The following is a 15,709-nucleotide window of genomic DNA, read 5'->3' as shown; positions in this document are numbered from 1 at the left end:
TTTTGTTCAGTGAATATATATATATATATATATATATATATATGCCTTTCTCCATTTGACATCATTCTTATGTCTTGACATAATCTTGTAATTTTCACACAGATTTGCATCCAGCTTGGATGGACACCAAACTATGGTCAGTTTGATGTGCTTCCATTGGTGTTACAAGCTAACAGAGAGGACCCTCAGTTTTTTGAAATTCCCCAACATTTAATTTTGGAAGTTCCCATGGAGCACCCACAGTAAGTGGCAATGGTTTTGCACTCCAGCCAAATAGAAAAACATGCTTGTAGTAGATTAAAATCGCTAGTTGATTGATAACTCTCTAAACTACTGCATTACAACACAATGCAGCAATGGATTTAATACAAAGACACAAAGTCAGATATTCAGTCTTGTAACGTGTGTTTCGAGTGCGATGTTGTTTACACAGACCACCAGAGCTCTTGACTGAGGTGCTCAGATTTCTGAAATGATTCCGCAGTAAATCTGTTTGCTTCTTGAAGAGAAAATTATTCAAGGCTTTGCATTAAAAGGACCTTTAAAATCAAATGCTCCTAGGCACTTAATGATCAGGCTAGAGTGGCAAAACCATTCAAACCTAAGACAGCCTGTCTCTATGCCACATTCTTTCAGCCGGACATGTGGCCCAAAGTTATGTTCTCAAACCAGTCTCATTCTAACACTTCACTTTAGAAAGCTACCTAATTAGTTTAGTTAAGTTCTATGCTAATTTGACTGAATTTTGACTGAGTTGATGGAGCCATATTGGTGCAACCATGCAGACCTAGAAATGTTATGGATTTGTATCAGCAAAATAGATTATTTAAATCTGAAGTATTGCATTCAATTACATGATCAAGGGACTGTTGCAAAATATATGCCAATGCCTTTTCATAGCAGTAAAGTTGGATGATTTCATGCACTTCCTCAGGTACAAGTGGTTTAAGGATTTGAATCTCCGATGGTATGCATTGCCTGCGGTGTCCAACATGTTGCTGGAGATTGGTGGTCTTGAATTCCCAGCGTGCCCTTTTAACGGTTGGTACTTGGGCACTGAGATTGGAGTGAGGGACTTCTGTGATACCCAACGCTACAATGTTCTTGAGGTGCTACAATATTTTTAATATTACAGTAAAGAAGAAAAAGTTTAGAGGTTTTTTGGTACTGATTTTGTCTGTCTTACAGCGGGTTGGCCGTCATATGGGTTTGGAGACACAAAAACTGTCCTCACTATGGAAGGATCAGGCTCTGGTCACCATCAATGTCGCAGTGATGCACAGCTTTCAGGTAAAGTGGATTTACATAGAAATAAGTGTAACCACTTTGGTGAGAAAAAGAGGATTTTGTATTGGAATATTCAGTAAAACCAGGTGTATGAATTCGTAGAATGAGATTCGTACAGAAACATAGATTTTTAGAGAAATCTTAAGCAGAAAGTCCACTCTGAAACCTAATCAGCAGGGCCTAAGCAGATCTTACAAAATAACATACAAATGAGATCATATGAATTCATATGAATTAGGCAAATTCGCCAACAAGTTGCCATGAGTTTTTTTTATTTTTTTTATTGGCTACATGCAGACCTTAAATGTATTAAAATAAAAAATGACTAACTTTTTTAAATTTCATAGATTCATTATTAGGGCACAATATGTGCAAGGAACTAATTATTAAACAATATAATTTTTTTTAGTCAAATTAGATTTATACTGTAGATTTACAAATTCATAAAAACAATTTAAAACTGCATAACATTCTAAAACCACAAAACTAAACTAATGCAATGAATGGTTTTTGTATTGAATATAGTCTAAAAACATTTTCAAAAAGAATTGCTTTTTCTTGCAAACTTATTCAAAATTTAAAAAAAATAAATAAAATAAAAAGATATTCTGTACTGGAGATCAAAGATTAAATTTGACCTTTTGGTAAATATTTATTTCCAGTTTTTATGACCTTTTTGTCTTGCTGGCATACAGAAAAATAAGGTCACCATTACTGACCACCATTCTGCATCAGAGTCCTTCATGCAGCACATGGAGATGGAGGTGCATCTGCGCGGAGGCTGTCCAGCCGATTGGGTCTGGCTGGTGCCACCAATGTCTGGATCTCTAACCCCTGTGTTTCACCAGGAAATGCTGAACTACATCCTGTCACCCTTTTTCTACTACCAGGTAAGTATCTGTTCTGCATTCATCAGAAAAGGTGCATTGCTGGAATATTATTGCCAGATTAGTGGAATGCAGCTGTGTGAAATATGATGATGTCCAAACAAACGTTTTGGGATGTTCTTGCCGTAACGTGTCTGGTCTGTTGCCGTTTAAAGCCTGATCCATGGTTGACACACAAGTGGAAAGACAAGAAGAGAAAAGAGAGGAGGCATACAATCAGCTTCAAAGGATTGATCAGGTACCGCAATATCATGTTCACACTTCCTCAACCAGAACAACACAGTGCTGTTCTTTCAGAAGAGATCTGTCTGCAATAATGTAATGAATGCTTGAAAGGTTAGCTGCGAACATTTGGTGAGTAGCCAGTATGGCTAAAAATCTTGTTTTCTTTTCTCTCTTCTAGAGTAGTGCTCTTCTCTCAGACACTCATTAAATCAGCCCTGGCCAAGAGGGTGCGTTGCACTGTTCTCTACGCCACAGAAACGGGGAAATCACAGACTTTTGCTAAGAAACTAAACACCATGATGAATTGTGCCTTCAGCTCCCGGGTAAGAGGACCATCACCCCTGATTCATATGTAATTTATCGCTCTCCTAAGACTCAATTTAAGCATTATTACCAACACTTGGCAGGAAGTGGGCGTATGTGACACATTCATAATAATATCACCCTCTATTAAAAGTAAAACTAGGAAATTGGTTCCCTGAGGAGCTAAGTCTACCTGATCTGAACCTTAACATTACATTTGCAGTTTATTTGGGTAAATGATGTGTTGGGTTGATAAGTGTAAATTCTATATAAATTGTTTATATCCAATTTATGATCTGAATAATATAATATAATATAATATAAATTATATATACAAAACCAGTCGTAAGTCACATTGGTATATTAGTATGTAGCAATAGCCAACAATAAGTTGTATCTCGGCCAAATAGTGTCCTATCCTAACAAACCATACATCAATGGAAAGCTTATTTATTATGCTGTATTTTATGTATTTCATTAGCTTATTTTATGATGTATAAATCTCAATTTAAAAAAACTGACCCTTATGACTGTTTTTGTGGTCCAGGGTCTCTCTCACACACACACACACACGCAGACAGAATAAGCTAAACTGTTAAAAAATACACTAATCTGTTCAAACTAATAAAAACACTCCGAACTTGATCTTTGTCTTTTCAGCAAACACATACATTTGTGATACATAAATAATTTATCATTTACACAGGTCGTTTGCATGGAAGACTACAACTTCAGTGAACTCGAGAAGGAAAGCCTCTTAATTGTTGTCACCAGCACCTTTGGCAATGGAGACTGTCCAGGAAATGGAGAGGTGTGGACATATTTATGCTCAGTGACCTTATAGTAATGCTAGTAATGAATGACTATTATCACCAAACATAATTAGTGCAGAATTTACAATGTGTCAAAATGAAAAGGTCTTTAGGAAGAAATCATTTGCTTTTGCAGTGATTATGTGTACAAGAACCACAATGTGATTCTTGTTTGCTGACATGGTTTTTCTTCTCCTCTCAGAGTTTCAAGAAGCAGCTTCTCAGCCTGGAAAACCTCAGAAACAAAGTGAGGTTAGTATTTCAAATCCCTTACATTTATTTGCTCTCTACTCCTGGATAGAGTATGTTGTTTAAATCGTTTCCTCCCCTTTCAGGTACTGTGTGTTTGGTCTCGGCTCTCGAATGTACCCACACTTCTGTGCGTTCGCCCATGCAGTGGATGCTAGGTTTGGAGCGCTGGGAGCCATCCGTGTGTCCACCACAGGAGAGGGAGATGAGCTGAACGGACAGGAGGAAGCTTTCTCAGCCTGGGCTTGCATTGCCTTTAAGGTCTCAGTAATAAAATAAACATTGAGCATTCATTGTTTTCAGTGCTTTAAATTGGTGAACGGTAAAATAATGAGATTGTTTTCTGTATGTATAGGATGCATGCAAGGAGTTTAATATTCAAGGTCAGCTTCCAGGAAAAGAAGGTCTGGCAGATTCCTGGGATCCACAGAGGCACAGAGTTCAGAATGACAGCTGTACACTTGACCGAATCACAGGTACATTTAGACCCATGTCCTTATAAAACACATCATTTAGGGAAAAATTATGGTCAAAACTTGATGAAACCTGTAGAAGTGGTCAAAAATGGAAGCAAAAATGCTTTATTGATCATTTTTGTGCTTTTTAAAAACATTTTACTCAGCAAACTATAATACAGTTCGATATTAATTACATAGGGATATGGAACTGTTTAATGACATTTTAAAATTTTACATCGAAATATGTAGTTTAGCAATCATTATAATAAGTATTTCACAATCAGAAATGAGAATTCAAGAATCATGCCATTAACAGATTCATTTGCAATATTTCTGCAGTGATTATTATTATCTGGCTTGGTTTTACAGCTCTGTCAGCTCTCCATTCTAAAGCGGTGGTTCCCATGAAACTGAAGAGCAGGCAGAATCTACAGAGCCCAAAGTCAAGGTTTACTCTCAAACCAACTCGTATTCATGCATCTATATTTTTTATTCATAAAAATAGTAATAATAACAGTAATGTCTTGAAATTCTTCAGAAACAGGTGCCTTGTTATGCTGGGTGTTTTGCCTTATTTTCTCAGAACAGTATTTATTAAATTTTTTTACGTGTTCTCAGTCGTGCTACAATATTGGTGGAGTTAGAGATGGATGGGAGCACAGAGACCTTAAACTTTGTCCCTGGAGACCATGTAGGGATTTTCCCAGGGAACTCACCTGAATTAGTAGCTGGCATCCTGAAGCATCTGCCCAATGCCCCTCCTATCAATCACAGCCTACGCTTGGAATTCCTCAGTGCCTACCCTGGTACTGAACCATCTTACCTAATTACATAATGGAAGTCTTACACATAATAACATAATGATACCTAATATTATTGTCCTGCAGATGGTGAAAGGTGGCAGAGAGATGAACGCATACCACCATGTCCTCTTGCCCAAGCTCTTACCTACTATCTGGATGTCACCACCCCACCCTCACAAAGCCTCCTCCGCAAACTCTCAAAGATGGCAAAGCAGGAAGATCACAGACAGCGCCTGCTTGCATTAGCAACAGTAAGTCACTTTTTGACAGTCACAAATGTTCCAAAACTATTGATGAGACTAGCAAACAATTTTTGTTTGAAAATTTTGAACGTTTTTTTTTAGGTAATTTTAATAATAAATACTTTTTTTTAAATCTTCTAAAAGGTGTGTTTACACAGACTTTTTAATAACTTTTCACAGAACCAACTCATTACAGTCATTTGTTCAGGAATCTGACTACACTGGTCACTGTGTGTGTTTAATTCGCTAAAAATAACCAACTCAGTCAAATCATTATTCTGGAAATTGGACTAGACTGGCTGCACTGTTGTGAGCTCACTAAAAATAACTGCTTTATTACATTCAATCAGCCGGAAATCAGACTACACTGCTCGCTGTATGTGTTTGATTCACTTTAAAGACCCAGCGCATAAGGGTAATTTTTTTTTTAGGATCGGCCTATGCTGGTTGAGCTGTACGTTTTTGATTCACTGGTTACACTTTATGTGTTTGATTCACTAAAAAGAACTGAATCATTTTGGGAATAGGTCCACACTGGTTGTGCTGCTTGTTTTAGAGTTGCATTTGTTTTATTAGCATTTTAAAAACGGTATCCTGAAAATGTGTGAGAACCAGTAACAGAGCCGAACGTCATTTGGTTCCAGTATTTTTTTTAATGGAACCAATCTGATTTTGCTATTTTGCAAGGCAACACTATATAATGTATTTGTGTATCATTGAAAAATCCAAAGCAGTGAGTGTGCTAAAAGTCCATTCTTTCATAAAATGTCCCATTATATCGAAAGTGACAATTTACATAATGGTTTTTGAACGCTTATGATGAAATATCATTCTGCTTATTTTTCATAAAAAAAGGTCCATTGTGTGGAATTATCATGGGTTGTTTTCACTTTGTGTATTGGTTAAATACACACCCCTCCACTACAGGATTTCCAAGTCTACACAGCATGGAAGGAGTTCCACAAACCTACTTTCCTTGAGGTGCTAGAGGAGTTTTCCTCTCTGGAACTTTCTGCTGCCTTTCTTCTCAGCCAGCTGCCTTTACTGAAGCCACGCCTCTACTCCATCAGCTCCTCCCCAGACCTCCACCCTCAAGAGCTCCACCTCACTGTGGCCGTCGTCAGCTATTACACACAGGGTACAGGAAACCTGTGTTTGCCAGTAATCGTTTATTAGTTTATACCTGAACAGATGAACTCTCTACTAGACATAAAACTTCTTGGATCACTGAAGAAATTAATCTGTTGTTATCATATGTTCTGCTCTCTTTAGAGGGAAAAGGTCCACTGCATTTTGGTCTCTGTAGTACCTGGCTCAATACCATCAAAGAAGGAGACATGGTGCCATGTTTCGTTCATAGGTACCCTTCATATTACATTCCTAAGATGTACAAGATAATTTTTTTCTCTTCATAACTCACTAACTTGTTCCATTTATGCAACAATTCCAGCTCTGATGGATTCCATCTTCCATCCGACCCTAGTGCTCCCTGTATTCTTGTGGGAGTTGGGAGCGGCATTGCTCCCTTCCGTAGCTTTTGGCAACAACAATTCCATGACATGAAAAAAACAGGTATTGAATTGTATCCCTTATCACATTCAAGTAGTTTCAAACAGTCCATTGAATTAGCTCGCCTCAAGTTTCTGAACCTCAAGTTGTGTTATTTCTTTAAGGTCTGAAAGGGAATCCAGTGACTCTCGTGTTCGGGTGTCGAGGTTCAGATACTGATCATCTTTACAAAGAGGAGACTCTGGACATGAGAGATAATAGCACCCTAAGCAGTATCATAACAGCTTACTCTAGGCAAACTGGACAACCCAAGGTAGACACACTTGACACTGTAACTGCAGTAATATCTAGAAATCTCTAATATCTGTAAATATCCAGTAATATCGATAGTGTATCATAATATATAAATATAATATTTATAATTATTATTATTATTGCTGTAGCTGTTATATTTTATTATATATATATTTTTTTTTTTATTTAAAACTATTAATAATTATTTGTTCATAATAAAAAACATAAATCATTACTTCTAGTTAGAACTAAAAAATGATTCTAAACGGCAGTTAACACTCTTTGGGGGTTGTTGCTTACTCTCTTTTTTTTTTTTTACTCCACTCTTGGTCCAGGTTTATGTCCAAGATATCTTGCGAGAACAACTGAATGACAAGGTCTTTGAGGTTCTGCACCATAATCCAGGGCATCTGTATATCTGTGGAGGTATGAACATGGCCCATGATGTGGCTGCCACTATCAAGGAAATCTTAGTCAGCCGGCTGGGCATCACTCTTACTCAGGCTGAGGAATATCTGTCAAGGCTCAAGGTGAACCTTCAAATTGTTGACACATTTTATAGCGGCTTCAGATAATCATGTCTTACAGCATTTATGCTCCTGCAAAGGCTCAGTTGTCGTGAATGGTGAACTGTTTACAGTCTGTAATGATATATGGTCAATAATTTTACACGATTATGCTTTTTTGTTCACAGAATGAAAAGCGGTACCATGAAGACATCTTTGGATCCTAGTGCTTGAAATCACCTGGACCACCTCAAGCTTTTCAATATCCAAACACACCAAAAGGGGGGAGATTTAAATTTTTTAACTTGTAATCTTTTGATTTTCATACAGCTTCCAAAATAATGCCAAAACCTTTCTCAACTTAAAAAATAAAAAAACGCTACATAAATACACAACAGCAGTGTATTAAATTTCCATACACCACCCTGATTGTCAGTAGCTTTTGGAATGTACAGCTCAAATTATGGAGAAATATTAGTTCCTGCATGTAAATAAACTGTATTTTTTACTGTATTATTCCTATATGTTTGTTTAAAATGAATGCCTTTTTGTTTGTTTTTGGGAAGACTGACCTGCACTTCTTTAGAGTGGTGCTTTCATGGCTAACTAATTGCAGGAACAATTCTTTTGGAGCAATCTAGAGTTTCCATGCTCAACAGAACAACAGGGATCACCTCTATCTGAGGGCTTCAAAAGTCTGACCTTTTATACAAAGAGTTTACTTGTTGTACATGTCACAGATATGCTTATTTAATAAGTGACCTATAAATTGTGCAATACTGCTTTTTTTCGGCTTTTACTTTATTGTTTATTTCTTACTATTGCCTCGTCATGCCAAAGCCAAACTATACTTTCAGTGTTTATTGTTAATACTTTCTTTCATAAGTGTTACATATAAGTGTTGTATACATCTTTAATTGGATGTTCATGTTAAATACTGCATTTTTGTAATAAACAGACTTTAGTTATATTCTATCAAAACCACGGGTAGCTGTTTTTCCCCCTTCGCATTCATGTAGTTTGTCTTTAATGGGTACCCGTAGTAACACCGGAAGTCGTGTATCCATGCTGCAGCAGAGAGCGTGTAACTGTCACTTTCCCCTGACTTTTCGGTTATATTTATTTATATCTAATTAAATTTGTATTATCATATAGACATATTATGGCTGGGAGTCGACTTGAGAAATTCGGGACCGTATTTACTCGGTAAGCATTAGTGACAGCATGTGCTTCTTGAGTTCATTTCAAGGTTAATGACAAAAATAGTAAGTAACGTTATAAAACGTGTCTAAGAAGAACAAGAGATCGGCTTATTATAAAATATTTTATGTAATATGAAAGTGTACTGTGTAAAAACTTTTTAGGATGCCAAGAACGGAAACAATAAACCTGAGACCTTTTGTATAGTGTATAGTTCGAGTTCTTATTGTGAGGCTGAATGATTGATTGTTGTTTGTAAAGGGTTCGTGATTTAATGCGAGCTGGAGTCATCAAGCATGAGGAAAGGCCCATCTGGTTTGATGTGTATGCTGCTTTTCCTCCCAAGAGAGAACCTCTCTATGAGAAACCTGTGAGACCACTGAAGATACATGCAGCAGATACTGTACCTGAAATCTTATACAAAGAGGATGCAATACGAGCGTAAGTCCAAACAAACCCGTTCAGAACGCTAATATATCATCTTTAGTAACTTGGTTTGGTTTCAACATTATTGCTCTACATATGTCCTTCATTTGTACTTCATATTTTCACCCCTTTTTAATGTGTTTGTCATGTTTATATTGATGCATTTATTGTATTCTATGTCTTTATTGATTTTACTATGTTTCTTTTGAGCTTGATGCTATATACACAAACATTGGGGTCAGTAAGAAAATAATACTTTTATTCTGCAAGGATATGCATTGAATTGATCAAAAGTCTCTTATAACATTGCAAAAATAAATAAATGCCGTTTCGATTAATCAAAGAATCCTAAAAAAAATTCATGATTTTCACAAAAATAAGCAGAAAAACGGTTTTCAGTATTTATAAATAAATGTCTCTTGAGCATCAAATCAGCACGTTAGAATGATTTCTGAGCATTATGTGACACTGAAGACTGGAGTAATGATGCTGAAAATTCAGCTTTATATCACTGGAGTACATTACATTTTAAAATCTATTAAAATAGATAACTTTGAAAAAAGTTGTAAGATTATTTCACAGTGTTATTATTTTTAATGCATTTTGATCAAATAAATGCAGCCTTGGTGAGCAAGTCAAGTCACTGTAGCTTGTTTTGTGAGCACAAAAGACTTCTTTTCAAAAACAACATCGTCTTAACTGACCCCAGACTTTTTGTAACTTAAAATTACATTAACTAGATTCTAGTGCTGTAAAACCTCCAGCCCATTTTTGGGTCACTGACCCTCCAGTTAAACTTGCATGCATGCTGGACCTTTGCAGTAAATCCACATGACTTTTTTTCTGTGGTTGTAGGAAGTTCTTTGAGGTTTATGGTAATGGACCAAGATCTTTTGAGCTCCTCAAGCCCAACTTTGTATCACCATGTCAGAGGCAAGTTATGATGGGAAATTACACGTTTTTACAGTACTTGGCAATTTCTTTAAATTGAGTTTTCTGTGCCTTTTGATTTAGTTGTTGTGTTACTGTATCTCTGTGCAGGTTTGTTATGAAGTACGGTGAATTAGAAAGCAGAGGGGATGTCAAACCTGAGCTGCTGTTTGAAGAGACTGCAAAAGCGCTGCTCGCAGAGGGCATTTATTTAAGAAAGAGAGGAGGACCTGTGGTGAGACTGAGAGCTAAATTATTCTTTAGACTACATGATTTAATTTTGTATTTGTCCATCATGTTTTTTTATAACCAGCAGGTGGCACCACAGTCTCAGGACCCTTTGCTGAACATGAAGTTGACTGACATGTTGGCAGAGCAGCAAAGAGACACAGACACCGAGACAAATATTCCAGAGAAACAGCCAGAGCCAGAGACGCTGAACCCTGATAGACAGACATCATCATAAATGTCCCACTTCTCCTCTGTTAGGACAACATAAACTGCACCTGCCTCTAGCACATCAATGTGCTGGTCAGTCATGTGTGTTTGATGCATCAAACACTGGGACACAGATATAGTTTGTACAGTATGTAAACCCACATGTGTCTTTACCCCTCCTGGTGTCAAGTGAGTGATGTAGAAGACACGTTTGCACAGTCAAAATGGCTTTGACTTGAGGTCTTTATAGCCAAGCAGCTGGGGTTTCGTGAATGACTATAATACAGATCTAGCAAGTGTTTCATTTCTGTGAAAAGTGTCTAATGTCTTGTGTAATAAAATATGTGGAGTGTTTAATGGAAGTACTTTCAAGTCCATTAACAACAGGAGTGGAAAAGCATCTGCATTGTAAATACTCAATAAAGTGTTATATTTCCAATTTTCTGAGTCACACCATAAACTTATGATTCATATTGATATTAAATGTTTTTTTTTTACACTACATCCTTCTTGCCTGTGCAGTCTTGCATTTAAATACATCCTCAACAGGATCTTAAAGAAACTTACTTGGGGAAGTTTTTATGTATTTTCATTGTTTTTGTGATGTTTTAGCTTTTAACTTTATTATAACATTTATGGATAGCTGATCTGCACAGACAACGATTAATTTCATTCAGAATTACCATTGTCCTTAACTTTTCTCCCACTCCTGCAGAGGTAAAGTTAGAATAAAATATTTTGATATCATCTGAATTATTTACAATTGCTCACCCTCTTCACTAAATTAACCCTGCTAAATGAAGATACCGCGCAAGCTTTCATTGCTTGCTTGTGATATAATTAAACAGAAAATAAATATCACAATAAATATGACTGCGGTTTTAAAATGATCAAATCAGTTCTGTCATGATGACCAAAACTGGAACATAGAAATGTTAAACAATGACCCAGAAATTATTGACCATGTTAGCATTCTGTAATTGCCAAGACATTAATAAAAAAAACCCCTGAAGATATTCACCATCTAATCTGGCAGAACATGAAATTTCTTCCCAATCTAAATGTCTCAAGCAGACATATCCAAGATGATTGACAAAAAAAATATTTTTTTGTTGAAGAACATACTTTTTGCAAATGGCAAATGCGTGGCTTTTTGGGATAGTGAATAGACACTGATTCATCACTGCTGAATTTGTTAACATAACCATTTTAGTGTAAATGTTTAAATGTGTAAGCTTACCAGGAACAATGCGAGTTAAGGATGTGAATCATTTCTGCAGTCACAGTAAAAGCAGACATGACACATCAAATGAACATGCACTGGATTGATTGTTAGTGTTTGTTTTTGTCTCTAAAGACGTTTTTTTCAAGCGCAGGCTCTCTAAAAGGACCACTTAAGGACAAAAATCCCATTAGTGGGCAAACATGTTTGCTGCTAACTGAACATCAGATCCAAAGACATTTTACATGTTATGTGCATGATGAATAAACAAAAATGTTCTGTGTCTTTATACTGAATATTATTAATTTGTCAGATTCTAAACATTCCCGTCTTTAAATTTGAGACCCAGACATGATGAGGATGTGGAGTGGAACAGTGGAACAGTTTTGTAATATCTTCAGGTTCAGGTTCTGGTCCTTCACTGCTGTCTAAGTGGCTTAATAATTACGACAGTAACATTTCTGTATTGTTTAGAAACACTAACTAGCTGCAAGGAGTTAAACGGTCCTTTACTGTTGACCGCTAGATGGCAGTAATGTGATAACTATTGACACAAGTGTGATATTTGTCGGCTGTTCTGTGCACATGCTTCCCGTCGTGCATTTATAGGGCCTGCCTGACATGCTGAGAGAACAGAGCTGTCAAAATGTGCATAACGCAAAACACATCTTGGATAACATTTTACCCACAAGTAATTTATTTTTGTTCGATGTTGCATTTCAATTCGTGTCATTTTGTCAGCCTTAATAGCTTTTATATGTGTGTTTTCATCTATGTATGTGTGTGTGTTGTGAAGGACCCAGATGCAACTGAAATTAGTGAAGGAGAAGCGTGTAAATAGTGAAGGCAGAGGCGCGTGACGACTGTATGAACGCCGTCCTGCTCCTGAACACAACAACAACCCTGCAACAATTACCATGGTAACCACAGTTCCTCCCTAAACACCTCCCTAATGTTACTCCCACAAAAACATTATGAATTAATACAGGACCTCAAACTGTTTAGAGTATTACTCTCTTGGCTAATAGTGAGTATTACTACTGAAAAGACTGCACTAGCCATGTTAGAGAAGACTAGGCCAGTTATCACAGTGGCTATATTTCAGGAATGGTAAGGTTTTTTATAGTTTTAGTAGTGATTTAAGTTTGTTTTGAAAAAAAAAACATAAATATAATTGAGAAATTAAATTAAGAAGTTAACACAATAAAAACCACACCGACAAGAGTCAACTATAAAGTATATTTGTACTGTTGTTAGGTTTTTTTATACATGTCAGTCACAAGTGTTTTAAATGTTTTCAGTTTATACAGTTTATTCATTACAATTCAATATTGCAAGCTGTAAGCTACTCAAACCCAATCTTTTGACTCTTATCTGATATTATGATAAAAGATAATTTTTTATCCTGCACAAAACAATAAGGATTTTAATTACGATTACAGCTACAATCATAAACTTACTAAATTAATAATAATAATAAAAACTTCTAATTGATTTAACTAAAAACAGTGATAAACGTCAGTATCTAACTAAATATTTTGCTACAAATTGACTGATTTAAAATGCCATACAAGGAGTTTCAGGAACACAACTGAGTGCTGAAATGAATAAATTGCTGTGAACCAATTAAAATAACTGTCTAAAAAAACTATTTGCTAAAGTGAATCAGAATTCGTAACTCTATTTAACAAAGAGAGAGAGAGCGTGTTTGATTGTTGCTTCAGCTCGCTCGGTTGCAAGGCTGCGTACAGACAATGCATTTTAATGCTACAAAGCAACTTATTGGGGGAAAAAAAGCTTTCTTACTACTAAAAATGTAGTTTAGGTAGTTGCATCACTAATTTGCACATTGATAACCATATATTTTCAATAAAAAGAAAAATATTTAAAATGTGCAAACAAGCCACATTCTTTTACAAAGCCTACTTACCATGAACTATTATAGAAAAAGGAATCTAAATAAGTTTTTAAGTTCCTACCTTCAGAAGAGGTCTGGTTCATTTACACATTTTTTTATTTATTTTAATGTCCTGAGAATACAACCGGCTTATTTGAAGCTCAGCGTCCCTGGCTATGTCTTCTCCTTTGTTATGTGCTGATAATGAGACATGATCTGTACACACTAGATGTGCACTACTGCTTCTGTCTGGTGGCCAAACATCCCTTTGAGTGCTCCATCACCATAATCAATGGCAGGTTGAGCCGGCTGAGGTTTGAAGACCTTTACACAAACACTGTTTGTTTTACTTCTCCACGGCCATGGAGCTCAGAAGAAAGGCTGCCATCCAGTTGCCCTGGTCAAGGTATCGATTGGGACCCGCTTGTTTGTTGTTTTATTTATTTATTTGTTTATTCATCAGCACTGGAACTCTGGGATCTTCTCCTCTGCATATGTCAAGGGTATTTTTTTCCCCAGCAGAGCTTGATTTTTCTTGTCCCTGGCCAGCAAAAACTTCAATCTGCTGTGCAGTGCAGGCCTGCTGTACTGATTAATTACATAAAGATGCCTGATGGTTTAAATTAGCCTGGTATAATACTTGAGAGACCTGAATTACTGTACTTGGTATTCCTCTCTCTGCTGAGGTCTGCACAAATACAGGCAGCTTACAGTCCTTAACCTAAAATATGATGCTCTCACAAACTGGGCCAAGACAGAGGATGTTTCAACTATTCTATCTACTCACAAAATTCACAATCAAAGAGATGGTTTATGGGAATCTGAAATTTGTTAAAAATGTACACTATAAAAAGGAATCAACTGAAAAGGGTTTTATGCCAAAAGTAAACATTAGCAAAACCTGGACCTTAGATATATAATAATTATTCATATGCAAATTATTTATATGCATACATAAAAGTAATAGTTTTAATCCATTGTAATATTTACATCTTTATATATTAGACCTTTAATGTTTTATAACAAATGATGTTTTGCTTACATGCTCTAATACATAATACTATTTAAAGTAGCAACCATACATACAGTATATAATGTATTATAATGGAGGTTAATTATATCTGAGAACATACAACTCTTTGTAATGTATTATGAAACGTGCAGTGCATTATGTAAACTTAAGTAAAATGCTCCTAATCTTCATATTAGGTGTCCTTTATAATACCTTTAACAGTGGACCTATAATGCATTATAACGATTAATAATTATTTATAATGCACACTAAAGTGCACCTTTGTCTTTTCATAAATAACAGTAGTAAATAACAGCAGTTATAATCATTACAGTACTTAAATCTTTAAACGTTAGCCCTATAATGCATTGTAGTTATGTTCTGCTTACATGCTTTAATGCATTATACAATTTAAAATATTTGCATAGGTAACAATGCATTATAATGTATTATGATGGCTGTTTTTACAAAGAGGAACGTTAAACGGTTTGTAAAGTATTGTGAAACATTTACTGTACAGTGCATTTTATAAACTTATAGTAAAATGCTCCTAAACTTCTTATTCTTTAATGCTTTGACACTTTAGAGTTCAAGAACAAAACCAGTTATCTGTAGAACCTATAATGTCTTTTTTTTATCTCAAATAAGCCAGCACTATACTTTGTATATGTACCATTAAAGATTGATATATTCAGGCACTAATTGCATTTATAATAGGGAGAAAACTCATCTAAATTTGAAGTTAAATGTCTCTAGAAATGAAAGAATGAACCTGTTAACCAAGTGAAACACAAAGGAACTCCAGTGCTACCATGTACACATTGCTGTTTATATCACTATTGCACTGTCGGGATATACAATAGCCTGTCTAAAGTCATAAGAAAGACATGAAAAATACAGTATTTAGGCCAGTTTAGTTCCCCTAAAAGCCTCAGTTTAAACTGTCAGGCATCTCAGTTGACCAGGCAAAGGGTTAAAGGCTCTCCCGCGGAGTTCTGCCTCTTCACCA

The 15,709-nt window shown here is 35.9% G+C and overlaps 1 protein-coding gene and 1 pseudogene across 3 annotated transcripts; both read left to right on the top strand.

Annotated features, from left to right (window-relative positions):
* LOC107746709 (nitric oxide synthase, inducible-like) overlaps positions 1-7,993 on the top strand; it is a 10,249-nt pseudogene extending 2,256 nt beyond the window's left edge.
* Positions 7,994-8,598: 605 nt separating this feature from the next.
* On the top strand, positions 8,599-11,546 carry LOC107746708 (28S ribosomal protein S23, mitochondrial-like). Of its 3 annotated transcripts, XM_016561003.1 has the most exons (6): positions 8,610-8,659; positions 8,731-8,781; positions 9,037-9,216; positions 10,057-10,134; positions 10,243-10,366; positions 10,445-11,546. In XM_016561003.1, the coding sequence occupies exons 2-6, from the start codon at positions 8,738-8,740 to the stop codon at positions 10,595-10,597; spliced, it is 579 nt and encodes a 192-aa protein (XP_016416489.1). In that variant the 5' UTR covers positions 8,610-8,659; positions 8,731-8,737; the 3' UTR covers positions 10,598-11,546. The 3 variants fall into 3 exon arrangements, with proteins under 3 accessions (XP_016416488.1, XP_016416490.1, XP_016416489.1); XM_016561002.1 differs by having other exon boundaries at positions 8,599-8,781; positions 10,445-11,545; XM_016561004.1 differs by having other exon boundaries at positions 8,600-8,781; positions 10,448-11,543.
* The last annotated feature ends 4,163 nt before the right edge of the window (positions 11,547-15,709 follow it).

Source organism: Sinocyclocheilus rhinocerous, unplaced genomic scaffold, assembly GCF_001515625.1.
Source record: "Sinocyclocheilus rhinocerous isolate Xijiao unplaced genomic scaffold, SAMN03320098_v1.1 scaffold259, whole genome shotgun sequence".
Taxonomy (NCBI): domain Eukaryota; kingdom Metazoa; phylum Chordata; class Actinopteri; order Cypriniformes; family Cyprinidae; genus Sinocyclocheilus; species Sinocyclocheilus rhinocerous.
Note: the sequence above shows the minus strand (reverse complement) of the source record. Positions and strands in the feature narration are given on the sequence as shown.